The sequence below is a fragment of the Triturus cristatus genome, chromosome 2_2, assembly GCF_964204655.1.
Source record: "Triturus cristatus chromosome 2_2, aTriCri1.1, whole genome shotgun sequence".
Classification (NCBI taxonomy): domain Eukaryota; kingdom Metazoa; phylum Chordata; class Amphibia; order Caudata; family Salamandridae; genus Triturus; species Triturus cristatus.
This window is the reverse complement of record NC_140582.1, coordinates 1,024,755,732-1,024,774,953: the sequence shown is the minus strand read 5'-3', so window position 1 is coordinate 1,024,774,953 and position 19,222 is coordinate 1,024,755,732. Positions and strand designations below refer to the sequence as shown.

General features: G+C 42.8%; 1 protein-coding gene across 1 annotated transcript in view; it reads right to left on the bottom strand.

The window, feature by feature from the left end:
• The window catches only part of CPZ (carboxypeptidase Z), a 297,018-nt gene that overhangs the window by 66,047 nt on the left and 211,749 nt on the right, over nt 1-19,222 (bottom strand). The window contains exon 5 of the mRNA XM_085642486.1: nt 665-861. Coding sequence (XP_085498612.1) covers nt 665-861 — 197 coding nt within the window. The remainder of the gene's footprint in view (nt 1-664; nt 862-19,222) is intronic.

Here is a 19,222-nt window from a genome sequence, read left to right as displayed (position 1 = left end):
AGTGGTGTCACTCACATACCTGACCCCAGAAAGACATCAGCCATGTGTCCTTTACCAAGAAATGACATCACCCACTGACCCTGGAGTGGGTGGGAATTCTGGGCATGGGATCATAGGCAAGGTCCATTCCATGTATTGATTCATGGATCAGGGTTTATGGGTGTGATCATTTCTGAGTTGGGCTTCCAGGCCAGAGCTCATGAGTAAGATCACTTACAGAGAAGTGTTCTTGGTTAATATAATTTCAGGGTGACAGGGACAAGGTTGATATCACTTCTGGCTCAATGTACTTGGGTGGTGTCACTTTCAGGTTAGGTTCCATTGGTACCATCACTTCCTGGTCATGTGGTATGAGTGATGTTACTTCCAGGGAAATATTTTTAGGTGGATGAAACATATCCATTTCTACTACTCACATTCTACCATTGTACATATCTACAGGTTGAAGCAGGATTTTAGAAGAAGCATTAGGAAAATATGCACTTATTACAGGATTTGAATTTTACTGTAATTTATACTTTAAAAATCCTGCTTTCTGAAAATTAAAGTGTTGGTGTTAGACAGGTATTTCGTTCATATGTTTTGTGGTAAAAACGTGTTCCATTTTTAACGAATACAATTAACTTAGGAGACTGAATAATAACTTTCTGTGAGACATGTTTACCTCTTCTGCTGCAAGTTCATATCCATCAGGGTTCATGGATGGGAGAAAGTGAATTCTAGTGTTGTTAATCAAAGTCTGAATCCTTTGATTTCCGAGTAGATATTCTGAACATAAATACTGTGCTAGGTATGTCAGCAGTTCTTTTCCAACTACTTCATTTCCATGCATGTTGCCAATGTATCTGAATTCTGGTTCCACTGTGAAAAGACGATATTAAACAAAATATTTAGCTTTACTTTCATTTCATTTGAATATATTTAAATTTCAAGAACATGTAGAAATTATTTTCTATTGTATTTTGAAACATTGCACAATCTAGAAACAATGCTTTCTGTCTCTCTGTGTTCGAAGTTCAAATGATATTCCCCAGTATTATCAGCAAAAAATAAATAAACATTAACAATTTTAAATTTAGTGATGTAGAAAAAAGAATTCATGCATTTTACGCTAAATCACACAATTGCTTGGAAAGTGAAGTCTCTGTTAATTGTATGTCTACTATGATTTTGAGTAGAGTTCTGAATATTGATGATTAATTACCACCCCCTGCACAAATCAAATTACAGAACTGTATGTAATAGACTTATATCCTTTTTACTGTGCTACATCTAGCTATCATTTCTACAAGCATTCTATTTCTTGGTAGAGACAAACCTCCTCCTAGATGCCCTGTAAACTACAGGGTTGTATCAGTAATGTTTTTACATCATCTATGTGTTCAAGTAAGTTGGAAAAACACAACACAACAAAGCACAACTCTACTGGGAGCACACAAAAGAAATGTTAAGAGTAGCCTGTCTATCTGTGACAATGTTTGAGGCCTACTGGCCCATATCTGTAAAGTTCTGGCTCTGTCTGAATGTTCAGATCCTTGTACTGACATCTATAGCATGTGTTGAGAGAGTTTCTGTGTGTAGCAAATGTAATACATTGATGGTCTGCAGGAACCAAAGTAATAGAGGCCAGTGGGATTTATTTTGGATGCTTCTCGCCTGGCCTAGCACAAGATGGAGGGTGAGGACTGTGCTCTCATTCAGTGGAAATATATATTTATTTTATTCCTGTAGCTAGAGGAGAGATTGGAGGACTACAGTGAGGAATGTGGACAGGGCTACCTTTGGAAATTCTATTACCTTTTAATTAGCAATTAACTGCTGATAAGTCTTCCTGAACACTACCATTTGGTGGATTGTAGGAGTGACGGGTGGGACTGTAGACTTTGCTGTGAAAGGTGAGGAAGTTGTGAGGTGAGTCCTGCAATTTTGTCTTTCCCCAGTTGCTCTATTTGCAACTGTGGTATAGATGCTCCAGGATAGAGACAGCCCCACAGATACCTATGGTAAGAATCCTCACTCTACACATAGGCTGTGTCTGGATTAGAGCCAGGAAATGACATGAAAGAAACACCACCCCAAACAGATTCTACAACTTTTGATCAGAGATACACATCCCAAAGTTGCGTTATCACCATGGCAGGAGTGCTCTATTGAGTACTCACAGGACTTCTTCAATCAAGATTTAATCAATAGTGGCCTGACAGCCACTCTCCCAGAGATGAGGTGACATCACCTAAGTCAAGATTTTCTGATGAAGGACATGTGCACCTACCCTAAAGTCCCTAGAAGCCTGACTACAAGCTGAGAGACAGGAGGAGACTCCCTGGCTTGGCGGATATACAGCCTGCCCAGGAAAGAGCAAGGTCCAGCACATCCTCAATGGCTGTGGGGTGCTGTGGGAGAAGAAAATGCACAAGAGTGACTTAGAGGGAACCTGGTGCCTTGGCTTGCAACTCTCAAATACATTTGGCATGGCGGTGGATACAACTGCCAGTCACATAGGATCCCTCAGGAATGCATCTACCTTTGGTCCGCTCAGGGCTGCAGCCATCTAGGGCTGCCTATTGCCCAACCTGTGGGCTGCATCTGCTCTAGCAGAGCTTCACCATCAACACTGTCTTAGCTGGATACTCGGCCTCATCCCAGCAGGATCCAGCATTTAGACCTCTGTAGTACAGACTGGGTTGAAGCAATCAGGATGTTAAACAGAAGATACATTTGATGATAGCTGATGCCTCAAGTGAAGGCCTTTTCTTAAAGAATGACTCATTTTCTCTTGACAGCTTTCTGAAATTCTCTATTTACATATCACATGTTACATTGTTCCTCCTCACCACTGTTATTATGCTCTCTTTCTGCATGAACGGCCTTGCATTACCCCCTTCATTGTGATCAAGCTTGTGCTCTCTCGCTCCCACGGAAACACAAACACAAACACACGTTCACGTTCTCCCTATCCTCACACCAATTTATAAAGCATTTCCTTTCCTTGGTTTGACACTTTCAGTATTTCAACACCATTTACCTCCCTCCTACAAAATGCTAAGTAGAATTCACACATGCGACAATAGCTCTGCATTCTGCTCAGAAGCTACAGTTTGGATGAACATGTAGACACCCAACACAATGGCACAGCGACAGGCAATTTGAGAAACTCTTAGCAAGAAGTAGATCATTATTAGGAGTAGGTGACTGCCCACCTTCAGGACATCTTGTCAGGGTGAACCCTCAAAGTCACTAAATTTACCTGATCTGAACCCCCTAATAGCTATGGTACAGAGCAGACAGGCTTGACTTTCGACAATATATAAAGTCTGTATGCAGTACCAAACAGTAATAAAGTCAAAACAGCAAGCAATAAAAGTCTCAAACCAAATTGAAAAAAAGAAACGGAGTAATACTTTACAAACAAAATGATGCCAAAGCAAGAATGATCCAATTTGGGGAACATGAATTTGGTGGAGGCTAGGCAGGTGTGCTTTCTCCCCATATCTACCGTCAACAATTTGCTGTAATCCTTGATGGAGGTCTGTGCATCCATGAGTTTCTCGAGCGCAATCCCCGTGTAGTTTCTGACACCAGGAGGTTCTGTCTCCTCATCTGCTGCACTGGTCGGTCTCTGACCCTTCATAAACAAGAGGCATGTGAACTGCATAGAAGCCGTGCCGTTTGGCCCCAGCCCACACACCAGCGGTGTGCAACGTCTTCCCGCCCTTTCCCCACTGTGATGGACAGCTCACTCGAGGGACCCCGGTGCCCATCGGCGCTGTGGCAAAAGTTACAGACACACATGGTCGCTGGAGACAACTCTTCTGGCCCTTTATGCAGCTGTGGAGCAGGAAAAGCACTATACATTTACCCACCGAGGTAGCACTTACTGATTAGCCAGTAGAAAGTACTCCAGTTGAGTATTGCACAAAACGGTGGCATCTTCTTGTAAAATATGCAGGGCAGGAGTCCTTCTGGCACAATGCTTCTGTCACAAAAATTAAACCTCAACAGGAAGCACTTACAGATATAAATAAAGCAGGTGCCCGAGTTGAAGGTCAAATTCAGTATCGCATTAATCAGCACAAAAGATTTGTGAGCATGGTGGAGGCTAGGCAGGTGTGCTTTCTCCCCATTTCTACCATCAACAATAAGCTGTTATCCTTGATGGAGGTCTGTGCATCCATGAGTTTCTCAAGCGCAATCCCCGTGTAGTTCCTGACACCAGGAGGTTCTGCCTCCTCATCTGCTGCGCTGGTCGGTCTCTGACCCTTTATAAACAAGAGGCATGTGAACTGCATAGAAGCCCTGCCATTTGGCCCCAACCCACACACCAGTGGTGTGCAATGTCTTCCCGCCCTTTCCCCACTATGATGGACAGCTCACTTGCGGGACCCCGGCGCCCATCGGCGCTGTGGCAAAAGTTACAGACACACATGGTCGCTGGAGACAACTCTTCTGGCCCTTTACGCAGCTGTAGTGTAGGAAAAGCATTATACATTTACCCACCGAGGTAGCACTTACTGATTAGCCAGTAGAAAGTACTCCAGTTGAGTAGAGGTATTGCACAAAACAGTGGCATCTTCTTGGATAAATATGCAGGGCAGGATTCCTTCTGGCACGATGGTCCTGTCACAAAAATTAAACCTCAACAGAAAGCACTTACAGAAATAAATAAAGCAGGTGCCCGAGTTGAAGGTCAAATTCAGTAATGCATTAATCAGCACAAAATCTCTGCAAGCACGCAAAATTTCGCGTGTTCGCGGAGATTTTTTGCCGTTTTGCGACATTTTGCGAAAGGCCCACCCTTAGGTCCCAGGGAAACTCTGGAAATCAAAAAGTTTGGAGAAGTTTCTAAGTCCCAATGCAGAACCAGGCAATCATTTCTTTGGAGGTGCAGGGGCCCTTGAGTGGAACAAAACAGAAATTCAATCCGATGCTGTGCAACTGCTGGTCGGATAATTTCGTGGGGGTTCCCACTGAAACTCTAAGCTTTGGAAGAAAAGTTTCCAAAAGTGCCCAAACTTTCTTCCCGTGTCCAAACAGCCACAGCATTATACTTCCAAAGCCCCACAGGACTTCACGGAAAGGCACTCAGACACTCTCATGGTGTTAGGCAGAGGCAAACAGAAAAGTCCACTTTAAGTGCAATTCCCACTGGTCAGCTGGAGTCTTCAGGCGAAAGGCATCTTGTAGCTATACAGGAGGCATGGCAACTGACCCTTAAAGTTTGCTTCTTTGTCCTTGGTGCATGGGTGAGCAAGTCCAGTCATTTGTGGCTCCTCTTAAAGCACATACAGCAGGTCCAGCCCTCATTTGCTATTCCACAGGTCTATTAAGTGTCCAGGGTGCCATATTTATGCCTGGGACCAGATAGTGGGAAGGGGGCCTCCTGGCTCTTCCATAACCAATGGGGTAAACATTCCTAAGGCTAATCCCCCTCCATTAAACAATCCAAGAGTACACCTTATTCACTAAATCCAAGATAAGGAAGGCCTTCTCCCCTTGTGCAGAACTTGGTTGTCCATGCAGAGGTGTGGCCAGAGTAAGAAATAGTTCCCACGTCTGTATTCAGTCAAAATTAGTCTTTGGGGTACCTTTCCCCCTATTGGGTTTGGAGTCAGCCTGACTAGGGCAACAAAGCCTTTACAGTTGTCATATGGGCAACTTTGCTAGGGTTAGGTGGGGGAGACAGGGCCAGGTGACGGATAGTTTCCCTGTAACTCGTGGAGTTCGCCAAGGGTGTGTTCTGGCACCCACTTTATTTTTATTATTTATTAATCAAGTGGTTCATTTTTTTTCTGAAACCCCCACTGATGCCCCAATCCTGGGTGGTACTAAGTTCCCCTTGCTGATATTTGCAGATGATATGCTAATCCTCTCTAAGACTCGCAAGGGTCTACAGACCGCGATTAATAGATTTGAGGATTTTTGTAAACTAAATGATCTGCAGGTTAATGTGAGCAAAACTAAATTTATGGTACTAACTAAAATTCGACCATTAAAAAGCCATGTTAGTATGAACGGGGTTGAGGTTGAGCTTGAACAGGTGGATGTCATGACCTATCTTGGGGTGATTTTGGATCCTCATCTGCGTTGGCAGTCTCAGGTGGATGCTCTTTGCTTAAAATTTGCTCGACTTACGGGTACCCTAATCCAGGAGCAGCGAAAATCGCTGACTAAAAGGGTCATGCCAGCCCTAAAAATATATAATGCAAGGATTAGTTCTGCCATATTGTATGGTGCTGATCTCTGGGGATATAAGGATCTAACTCCTCTGGATAGAATACAAAATAAATTCCTACGCAATTTGGTTAGGTTACCCAAATCCACACCTATCAAACCCTTATTGTTGGATATGGGTTGTAAAACAGTTAAGGAACAAGCACGGTACCGGTTGATAGCATTATGGAGACGTATTTGGACTACGCCAGAACTTACCATATTTGCTAAAGAAATTCAAGGTTTAAGATCCATTTTGGGTTATGTAAAAATACCCTGGTTTAGAGAAGTAAGGACAATTTTGGATAATATGGGACTTAGCTTATTGTGGTCTGACCCGGACACTAATGCCTTTCCCTCTACTAAAGACTTCAAAATGCTATATTGGGCAACTGTTAAACAGCAATTAGTTTTACAATCGGACATGCTTACATTAACGGGTCAGTTCCTAGTACACAAGCTGGATCCCCATATAGAGGATTACTGGGATGTAATTACGAAGAGTCTTGATAGAAAATTATATCATCAGTTTAGAGTGGGGTCATTATCTCTGAGATCTTTTACTAAAAAGTGGCAATGCCAGTCAATTGAACACTGTCCATGGTGCAAGGAAAACAGGGAAAGTGTTGGTCATTTTTTCTTTGCCTGTCCTGCCTACTTGGTGCCAAGGTGTAAATGGCTAAAGCCTATCTGCAAACGCCTGAATCCCAGGCGCTGTGCAGATGCATTATGGGAACTAAGATTTAATACTGCAGAGGTTATCATTATTGGTGTGGCGAAATTCTTAGGGTGGGCTTGGATCATTAGAGCCAGACAGGTCTAATGTTTCTTGACAATTTTAAACTATATGTATATAAACTCAAAGTTGTAAATACGTCTTGAACTGAGGTTTAATAATCTTTTATGAAATGTTTTAATGATTACAAACAGATGGTTTTAATTGTTTAAACAGTTTTTATGAACTATGGTGTATGTATTACATTTTCTTTTATAGACTGTCTTTTATGATGCAATGTCGAAATAAAGACGTATGAACTGAACTTTACAGTTGTCACCTGACATTGACTTGTGACACAGCAAGCACTTTGATTTTAATGTTATCTTTTATTTATCCTCAACTGATCTTTTTTAAAGTGAACATAAAACACCGCCCAATCCAAGGCCATTTTTTCTGCTCACGGATCAATTTTTGCACCTTTTTCACCTCATTCAGGCCAAGTACAGACTGAGCAATGACTGGAGTAATAATGCAAGTGAGCATCCAGCAGCTTCACGCAGGGTAAAGGTAACTTTCCAAAAGTTACACTTCCAATATATATAATAAAAATCCAACTTCACCATTAGGTTCCATTTTTATTAAATATAAAAAAATAAGCCTTTGAATAGAGTCTGTAGCTGGTACAGATCAAACGTTAAAGATTGAAGTGTATGATCTTCACTTTGACTTTTCCTATGTGCCAGTTACAGTCTGACCTGTAACAGTGTCAGTGTGGGCCTCATCACACAATGGGCTAACATGCCATTTTTAATGTGCCACGTGTTAGACTCTTTTTTTAACAACTTTATAAATAGCAAGTTTTCAGCAAGCAATAGAAAAGCCATAGGGCAGAGACTCCAACATTCTCATGCAGGAAGTCTTGAGTTGTAACATCCAGGAGGATGTAACACAGAGGTCGTTCCGAAAGTGGAACATGTAGCACATGTTCCACTTTTAAATATTATGTACCCTGACTGGTGGGCAGCAAAGTGTGCTTAGGGCTTACCTAATACTTATAATCAAATGCTTCTACCTGTCAAATAAAGCTACCAATTTTTCAGATTGCTTATGTGTGACATGTCAATGGTTTCAGTGTACTTATGAACGACATTCTACAGCCAAATGTGTGACATTTTGAGTGATATTTATATTTTAATGTATGTTATATAATGTTAAAATAATGAATAACATTGTCAAAGTGCTCTCTCAGTCACAGACTGGGACCTTGTAGCACCATAAATGCACAAGTCACTATTCCCCACTGTGTCAACCAGGATTCAGATATGTTTCTCTCTAGTTACACACACAAAGATATCTATAGAGAGATTGCATTAACCAATTGAGGTTTGATAATGTAAAAGAGTTAATTTTCCACTGATTACTTGGACTTGCATTTATCTTCAATCAATCAATCAGGGACTTTTGAGGCATGTATATTATTTTATATGCAGTTAACTGAAGGTGAAAGACCAGCAAAAATACTAACAGAATTATTTTGTCACTCCTGACACTGCCCCCATTGCTTTCAGTTCAGTGCTCAGCTGCCGGACTCACATGTGCCAGCCAGAAGTGACTGCCAGGGCTGTGATAGGGGGTCATCTGGATGCAGACTGTGTGCTACCCTTGGCAGTCATGCTGCCCTAACCTCAGCACTACAGGTCATTTTCCTGCACTGCTGGGCAGGCTCTGGTGGAATCACACTAGCACTGTTGTTGGAACAAATCAGAGGATAACTGATGCAGTTCAGGACAGGCTGTCCAGCACTTTAAAGTGTGCATTCAGACACCAGCATTATACCAGACTTCAGGGACCCTATACACATGACTGGAAGCCGGAAGGCAAATGAGCACTAAACCTTGTTAAAGTTTATGTCAATAGTGCAGCATTCAGTGGCATTCAGGTTTGCAGCTGTTGAGAAAGCATCCTGTTCCGCCCCCCATTGCTCACGAGCATGATCACCTGCACCAGTGCCAACTAGAAGACACAGGTTGTGCAGCACTGCCATGTTGGATGAACATGCCAGGCAGGGCTAGAAAATACAAAGAACTGCCTGCATGGGCCAATCATTAGGTGTTGCACATGTGAAAACATCAAGGCACCACGTGGGGTTGGGTCCCTTAGTTTGTTTCCACTTAGACTGTTGACAGATCACATGGCCCTGAGATGACGGGACAATTATTTATTTACTAAAAACACTGCTGAAGCAGATTACTGTTTGGCACATAGTTACACTCAACCCTCACAGTCCAGCTGAACCAGTGAGGAGCTGATGATGATAATTGCAACTCAGCATACAGCCAGCAGTGCAAGCTGAAGACGCTGGCTACCTTATGTGATTGCAGCACCTAACCGCACATCATCATGTTGGTCCCAGGAGCTGTAATATCTATGAATAATGCATTTTAGTGTGGTGCTGCAGACACCAGCACTAAACTTCTTAATCTAACCCCTGATGCATGGTACATGGCAGGGGGGGGTCGAAAGGTTAATTCTGATGTCTTTGCAGCAGCAATCAACATATTGCTGTCAGGACACACAGGGTTAGCCTGAAGCCATGTTTTCATTGCCACTGTAGTGGACGGCACAATAGGTGCTGCAGTCCACACATGACATTTAACTTGCAATGGCAGTGGTGTATTTCTGCACAGTATATACTATGGCCTTATATAGTAAGGTTAATTGTGCCAATCAGGTTTAAGCCAATTTCAACATGTTTAGAGGGGAGCACAGGCACATTACTCATGTTTAGAAAGGGTAAAGTGTACAGAGTTCTAAAGCCAGGAACAGATAGGGCAAAAACTGGGGGGGGGGGACATCATGCAATAGATTGTTATTTCCAACACTTTTACTTCAGTAAAAGTATAGTAAACAATTTAGCTGGGCCCAGGGGGATTTCCATCATGAGACACCTCTCCTCGACCTGGATCCAGATTATAATCAGTACTTAGGTCAGCATGCAAGCATGCAGGCTCCTGTTTATCTAATTCTACTGAGCTACAGTACCTGGCAACACACAGAGGAGAAATAATAATGTGTGACATTAGCATTTTACTGCAGCAATAAAGACACCACCACTAACATGTTAGTCTAACCCCCCGATGAATAGTATCTGTTAGGGCTAAGAAAAGGGTAAGGAGGAAGGAAACTTAGTGCCAAGAATGGTGGTTTTGGGTTTCAGTATACCATGTTATGCATGGCTATCAATCACTCCTCACCCTTGCACTGCTCGCCTCAGCAGGAAAGGAAAGTAGAAGGGGGCCTTACATAACATATCATTATAGATGGATAACTGTCAATGAAGTGAATGTTTTTACATAGGGCCCTACTTAAGTTGTCTAGTTGATGTTACTCAGAAGCCCTCAAAGAAAGGCACCCCGGTTATTCTCATTTAGCTATCTCTAATTTTATAATTTAGATACCAAGAATCATTGACTATCGATGAGAAAACAAAGGATTCTCACAGGTGAAATTGAAGCTCTATACAAAAATCTAGAATATGGTGAGAAATCCAGTGCAAAGCTATGCCCTTGTGTAATAAAAGTTATATTTATAAGCAATTATTTTAATCTAATTGGCTTTCTTCCATTCATCAATAGAGATAAACTACTACTTTTGCCCTTATTTCAAGCGGCCCAGGAAGGTATACTTGGGCGTGATACTGCTTCAGGATATTCTGACTTTGCTGATGTCTCCGCAGCTAAAGAAGATCTGTTGTTCCAAGGACCTAATGCTGAAAACCAAGATCAGTCTTTTTAACACCAATGCAAAATCGGTCCATCTGTATGGAGCAAAAACTTGGAGGACAACAGTGACCACGACCAACGAAGTCCAGACCTTCATCAACATCTGCCTTAGGAAAATCCTTCAAATCCGCTGGCCAAACATGATCAGTAACAACGACATATGGCAGCAGACTTTTCAACTCCCTGCTCATGAAGATATCATAAAGGAGGCTGGGGCTAGATAGGTCACACCCTTCATGAGCCTGGATCAAACACCACCAGGTAAGCCCTCATTTGGAATCCTCACGGGAAAAGGAAAAGTGGAAGGCCAAGAGACACCTGGTGTTGAGGCCTTGAGGAGGAGTGGTAGGCATAAGTAAGTGATGTCTCCATACCGCAGTTGTCAGGATCGCGAATACTGAAGGTGATAATTAAGAGTCTAGAAAAACTATACTTGGACCTTCATGTGAAGAAGATGTTGGGGCTGCTGGCAACTGCATGCTTACCCTGCATCTCTCCTCCTCCTCCTCCTGTGTCATTGGGGAACTAGTAATGCTCCAGCAATAATGGGGTTACCTTTTTGTGTCCTCTCCATGATCTACACCTCAGTCCCTGCCCCACATTCTGCACAGATTCCACAGTGGCATTTACAATCTTCACCAAGCTGGAATCAGAAATCAATATGTAAAAGGACCTGGTAATACAGGATCTGCATACTATTCCCCATTCTGGCCTCATCAATTTGCAGGTGCAAAATTTAAGTGTGGGCTCGGCAGGAATCAACAATTGTGGGTCTCTGGTATCCCACACCAATATCCACAATACTTGTAATGAGTGTCTTTACATAGACCACAGCTCATCACCTTCATGATGTAGCAGAAAAAGTGCCTTCAGGTAAAAGACTGGACAGGCTTTGCCTACCTACAGAAAACGCGCTATAAATATACATCATGCTTTGTGATTCTAACCTGTTGCAGGTGGTATAATAGTATTGGAATGTTGAGCATGTTAAGCAGCATTGATAGAACTCGTGATATCAGCACCCAGACTATTCTGTTTACTATACTCATTCACATCTCACCCAATAACATCAGCAAAGTGCATAAATTATCACTAGCAGGTCAAATCCAATGTGAAAATTGGAAAGTAAGTGAGTGGTTTCAAAAATATCTCTTATCTTTTCCATCTGAGACAAATCTGGCACAGGGCTAAACATTGCAGTTTTCAGACAGGGTAACTTCAGAATGCTACAATGGACACAAAACAAGGGGTATGAGGTAATTACAGATGCACCTATCTTGGTGTCTAAAATAGTGATATTTTGCAATATATAAGGGTGCAAAGAATCAGAGGCTCAATACCCCTTAAACCTCCAAGGATATAGATCCCATACATTAAAAGGTGAAGATTTTGGCTACGCTGCGGGAGCGGTTCACACACAGAACAAACATACATGGGTTGAAGAACCCATGTCCACACTGATATGACTTACTTGGAAAAGTCCACTAAGAAGCTACCCAATGTGTGATTTTACTTTGTTGGTGGACGTAAGGCACTCCTAGTTAGAGTGAGGGACCGAGTTGGACAGCATGGAACAATCTTAATGAACTAAAAAAGAATACTGTTGTTGCAATTGCCCTGAAGAAGACCTTTTTAGGTCGAAACGCGTTGGCTACGGTCACTTTTATGAAGAACTTTTTCAATAAAGAAACAAAGAAATTAGAACCTGCTGAATTGATGTGCCTCTCTTTGCTTTGCTTGTACTGGTTAAATATATTACCTCTCACACATGTTGGAGTGCTGAATCATTGTTTTTGTAACTTCAGAATGCTGATCATTGAATCGCAACTAAATGAATAACTCATTCGTCAAATTAATTTTTGCAGCAATGTCTCTAACTCCAATGTTCCAATAAGAGTCTAAGAACTAAAACATATTGCAACCCCTACGTGCGAATATGGTGGGTTGCTAGAATATTCTGTGAGGTCAATGGACAGATGTTAAAAAGAACTTCCATGCTCACATTCTTAATTCACATCAGGTTGGAACACCTATGGAATTAACACTCATGTATACCTCCACAGAATGATGTTCAAATAGACCCCATGAATTCAGGATTCCACACAGGCATTTTGAATGCAAGACAATCACTGACTCTGAATAGTATCCCAAGTGTAAAAACCCAAATGAACCATTGTTGTTCCAACTTTAGACTTCAGTAGTTACTGATTCAAGCACCCCAAGGTAAATGATACAATGTTCTCAGCTTGCGACCCATTTAGTTGAACAAGTGAAACTGTGAAGCATTACTCACTTTTGTGCCCAGCTGCATGGATGAGATCAGCCACAGCCAGTGTGAGCAATAGATAGGCTCCTACAAAACCAAATAATCAAACTCCTAATAATACACAGGTTTCTGTAGGAATCATTAGCTGAGGCTCATCACAAACAGCAAGGCCTGCCTCAGAGGAAGCTCTCTGTGGTCCATGAACAGCAACACCAGCATCACAGCTAAGACTTAACAAGTGCAAATGTTCAAACCTATCTGAGTAAATGACTGATTTATTACACTTGCAATGTGGGCGCTACCTCAGTAGTAGGCTTCCTACTGCAGGTCTTTCTAGAGCGCCCTAAAAGAGCATATATTTTTGTATCTTTCTGACATTGATAAGTGAGGAAACAAGTCTCAACTGAGGAGGAAGGTGATTTCAGAAAACAACCAACAGTGTTATCCAGGGGATGCAAAGTAGCTTTTATCTTGACTCTGTATCTTATTGGTGAGCTGGCTCAAAGTGATCAAATGGCAAGAAAGGTAAATTAGTCTGTTAAACAGCCTTCTTGATTTCCCAGTAGCCACAGTGCCACCATGTACTAATAGTGCACATAAAATGTGTCAATTGTCTCCTTAAGAGAGTCCTAAATAAGATGAAAATTCAACAAACAGCAAAAAACTCCAGAGTAAACATGCAGCTTTTGACTGTAGATAAAGAGCACGGGTTCCAACTTCCCCCTGACATCTACACAGAGGAATAATCAAGCAAGAAGAATCTAGAAGAAATCCGCCAGATTCCGGCTACAAACAAACAAAATCAAGGGCAAAATAGCAGCAAATGGGTGATGAATGCAATCAAAAAGAAGAAAAGGATGTGATTTAACCAGGAACTGACATCACAAGAAAACCTTCCTTTCATCCTACATCTTGGTTTAGTAATCTCGGATAGCTTTCACTGGATAACCCACTATTTTGGAAAGGTTAGATTGTAAGGCTTCCCGTGACTCCTTCCTGACAGTGGCGTAGGAAGGGGGTGCGGTGGGTGCTGGCCACCCCAGGTGTCATCACTGAGGAGAGCGACAAAATTACAAAAATATGTGTTTTAAACACATATTTTTGCCTTTTTGTCAAGCTGGGGGTGACAAAAAATCACTGAGGGGGGTAACAAAATGGCAAAAATATGTGTTTTAAGCTCATATGTTTGCCGTTTTGTCAAGCCGTGGGTGACAAGAAAGTTTTCCATCTGGGTACCACCTGTCCTTGCTACACCACTGCTTCCTGAAACTCATGGTGTCAGGCATACAAAGACAAGGCCCAGGTTTCACATCTTTCTTTGCACATTTTACTCTACTGCTCTGCTTTTACCCATTCCACCTGACATTCGATAAATACCACTCCAGGTAACAGCAAGCATATAAGTGACAGTGGCAAAAGTGCCCACGTAAGCTCTGAGCAAAGTCTTCAGGCACATGCCACCTCTCTGTGGAATGAGTGCAACAACTACATGCCTGTAACTTTAGTAATCACTGAACACACTCTACATTCTGAGTACAGATGTAACAACCTATTTTAAGTGTACAATAGCTCAGCTTGAAGGGGTGACTAATCAATGCAATGGCACAGGAGTCTAAGAGACATTATCTCATTTGCAAAGCCAGGCAACGGGTCTGACCGTGGTTTCCTGGTCCCTTTAAATGCCTTCAGGTTAAAGAGTTGGCAACATGTAGAAAACCAGATACAATAATCCAGCCTGATCTTAGCTACTTTTCTCACCTTAGAGTTTTATGATGCATAAATGACAGTGAGAGAAAAGGCTTAGGTTTGGCTCGATAGTGATAACAGCTACCTACAAACATACCTTCCCTGGCATTCAGAGTCCTGTCAAAGACAAATCCCAGAGTTTTGAACTTTATGTTGAAAGAAAATGTAGTAAGTAAAGCAATGTGTAGTTATTAAAATGACATCCAAATGAAATAATTCTAATGTAGACAAGAGGAGTTATTGAAAAATAAATTAGGAAGCTTTTATATCAAAAGAAGTGCATGGAAGTGAAAATAAATAGAAAGCAATTTGTTGTCTGAATCCTAAAATAAATACATTTTTTTTGGGGGGGGGATGCTTTGCTTTAAAACCAGTGTTCTCATTCGTGCCAGTATGTCCGTCTTTAAAATGTCCTAATCGTCAGGACTGTTTCTGTAACTTATTTGTTGGTGTAACAAAAGTGGCCAAACATCAGTGGAAATCTTTCGGAACATCAGCCACATATCCCATTCCAGTAGGAAAATTATATTTTAACACTTCCAGACAGGATCACAGCTAAACGTCGAATCACAACTGGTATTCCTGGTTTTCATTCAGGCAGATGCAGCTCTGATCCTTGGATAGTCCACTTTCCCAGTCTTAGGAACCCACAGATCACAGGATGAAGGCTTCTGTCAGTTAGATCATCTCTTCTCCTCATGTGTCACTAAGAGTCCAGATTGCTGAGTCCTCAGAGTAGCTTTTCCAGGTTCAGTGATTCAACACAAGGTCTCTAGTCTTCAGTCCTTCACCAAGCAAATGGGAGTTCATCCAAGCACGTTTCCTTCTCTCTTTGCAGACCAGTTCAGATGTCTTACTTGACAGTGACTGCAGCAGTTCTTACAGGATGTGCTCAGCTGAAATTGCTAAAATTCCTTATGCGAATACGGATGCATATTCTCCTGTTGTGAGCCTGAGTTGTTTCTCCCTGTCTGTGCAAACTTCAAACTCTTCACAAAACCAAATCACTTCATCCCATATAGTACCTGTTGGAAAGAGCACTTTTTTCAGGGTCACTCTGACCTTTTTGCCTTTCCCCTCCTACGTTTTGCTGAATTTGCTTTTGTTGGAATGAGGGCTTTTGTTGGAATGAGGGCTGTGCACACTTTACCACTGCCAACCAGTGCTAAAGTGCCTGTGCTCACTCCCTTAAACATGGTAATATTGGTTCAATTGGCCCAATTAACATATTTAATTTACTTATAAGTCCCAAGTACAGCGCACTACATGTGCCCAGGGCCTGTAAATTGAAGACTACTAGTGGGGTGCAAGCACAGCTTCTGCCACCCACTTAAGTAGCCCTCCAACCATGTCACATGCCTGCCATTGCAGAGCCTGTGTGTGCAGAATACTCTGCAATTTCAACCTAGCAAAATAAACCTTTGGCCAGGCCCAAACCTTCCCTTTGTACACATATAAGTCACTCCTACAGTGGGCCCTAGACAACACATATGGTAGGGTGAAATGTACATAAAAGGCAGGCCATGTATACTTGAGTTTTACATATACCGTAGTGAAAAACTCAATCTTTTTCACTACTGCAAGGCCTATATCTCCTATAGTATAACATGGGGATTGTCTTACTACATTGTATAAGTGTAATTCCCAAATGGGAAGAGACAAACCCTTTAAGTCTGATGTCTGTGGATCTAAATGGGAAGAGATAACCCCTTTAATTCGGGTGTTTCTGAAATCACAATTTAAAATCTAAACCTATGGTGTAGTCGGATTTTAAATTGCAATTCTAAAAATGTCATGTTTAGAAAGTTGGCCTGCAGCCTGTCTCTGATTATATGTCTGTGGTGGGTGAGAGCTGGGCTTTGTGTATTCCCACTAGACAGCCACACACACTGGGAGCGTAGGTGTGACTTGATGGGCCATTCTGGAAGGATGGGAGGGAGGACTGGACCTGGCCTCACTTACAACTGAATGGGCAGTGTCAGGTCCCCACACAATGGGCTGCATACCCCTGTAGTGAGCATGGAGTTAGGGCAGGAAGGAAAGGAACTCTGTGCACTTCAAATGCCTTTCTTTGAAGTCTCCCCCACTTCAAAGGCACCATTTGGCATATGTACAGGACCTTGTACACCACAACTTCGGTACATTTTTGGACATGTGGATACTCTGCCAGGAAGAAGGTCTGCTGTGCTGCTAAAAGGACTGCCACACTGCTGGACTGCTGTGTTGTTAGACGCCTGCTTTTCTGTCCTGGCCTGCTGGACTGTTGCCCTCTGGCCTCAATAAAAAGGACTGGACCTGCATCACTTGACCCCAGACCTAGAGTGTATTCAAGGGCTAGCTGGGTGGCCTCCTGATCTGAAGTCTCAGGGACATGAAGGACTTACAACCCCAGCACCTGGACTCTGCCATCTGTGAGTCTACCCTGCCAGGTGGTGCCACCTCAGTCCTACAACCTTGCAAGTGAGCCTAAGGTGCTTGCCAGCGGAACAGATGCATCTTCTCTGATGAGCGACGCATCCCCGAGCAGAACTAACACATCAATGCTGTTAAGTGGATTGAACCCATCGCAAAAGACTCGCATCACCGCCATTTCCGGCATCTGGGGCTGATGCATAGCCTTCAGAACCACCGCTGCGCAATGCTTTTTTCGGGACAAACTCCTGCGCAACGCATCTTCGATGCAGATCCACACAACATTCCACAACCAGGTTTAGGGTAAAAACTTTGAAATACAACATCTCCAGTTCTAGTAATTTAATTTTTCTCATTTAGGACTTGTGTTTTTATTACATTAAGCTCTAATTTTCTAACCTGGTGTTGAATCTTTTTGTGTGGTGTTTTCACTGCTTTACTGTTTAAAGTGTAGCACAAATACTTTACACATTGCATCTAAAAGTTAAGCCTAACTGTTCTGGGTTAGTTTAGGGTTTTCCTGCTAGGACTGTGGTTGCTGCCCGAATAGGGCTCATAACCCAGTCAATCAAAAATCTAATTTCTAACATTGGTCAGCAGCGGTGGAATAGGACTTGTGTTTGTGCAGTGCCATACAGTGATTTGGTGTACACTACTATTCCGCATCCAAGACCAATTCAAATTTTAAATTCTCCCTGATTAGCGTTTTTGATTTGTTTCTCACAATCATGGCTCTGGCTGATGGGTCTACAACCACAAGCATGGAATTTGAGTTGGCCAACATAGAGGACTATACTGAGTCCCACCTCTGAGACTTCTACAAGGAGTTTGGACTTTCTGCCAAAAGCACCACAAGGAAGGTGGAGCTGCAAAAAACCCTGAAGGCTGAGAAAGAGAGAGCCTTAGCAGAAAAGAAAGAGGTAGTGGCTCATGAACTGAATCTCGAAGGAGCTGAACATCAAGGCCAGAAAAGAGGATTCCAGCAGTGATGGTGTCAGCATATCTACAGTACCTGACAGGGTGAAAAGGGTTTGCATACCTAAGGATTTGATGGCCAGGTATGTGGTGGAAGATGACATAAACAATGGTTTTCTGCATATGAAGTTGCACTGAGGGTTCACAAGGTACCTGAGGAGAACTGAGGGGCACATCTGTGGAAGCACATGCCTAATGTGGGGAGAGACGCTCTTCTAACACTAGAGGTTGGGACCAAACCAAGTACACCCAAATGAAGGCCATTTTACTTCTGAAATTTGGGCTGACCCCTGAGAAGTACCACCAAAGGTTCAGGGACAGCCAGAAGCTTCCCGACCAATCCAGGGTAGATTTTGTGGACTACTCCAGCAAGACACTGAATGGTTGGGCGTGGGGCAGCAAAGGTAATGATTATGTTGTGTTGCACAATTTAATCATAAGAAAGTACATGCTCAGTGTCTGTTTTACATAGTTGCGCCAGAACCTAGTTGACAGTAAGCTGACGGACCACTGGAAGCTTGCTGAGCAGGCAGACCTCTGGGCCTCTGGACCAGTACCAGAGTGTCCAAGAAGGTACCTGGGAGTGACCCCAAGAAGGGTTGCTCAGGTTCCCCCTAGCAGAGGGAGGGGAAGGGTAAAGATGACCAACACAAGTCCCATGGTACGGGGTAAAGGGTTCCCATGCCTCATCTGAGAAACAGGGGGTGTTTCTCGCAGGCGGTGGCCCAGGACCCCCCATTTTCTAACCCCGGTGCTCTAAGTGCTCACATTTAAGATACAAGCAGGGGGACTCTGTCTGTCCACAGAAGCCACCTTTTGGTGGGACCTCCCAAGGGGTGGCCAAAATGGCCTTAGGGCTAAGTAGTCCATAAGAGCAAGTTATAGATCATGATATGATCTCCCTTAGTTGGGAGATAGACTCAGAGAGTGACTTTGTGATCCCTGAGGGTGGGAATCGTCATTTCCACCAGGTGAAAATAAATAGGGTTCCAGTCACTGCTCTGAGGGACACAGGGGCTAGCCAGACCATGAGAGTGGAAAAGCTAGTTTCCCCATAACACTACACCGGTCAGGTATGTAGGGTATCTCAGGTCCATGGGTAGGGCTTCTCTA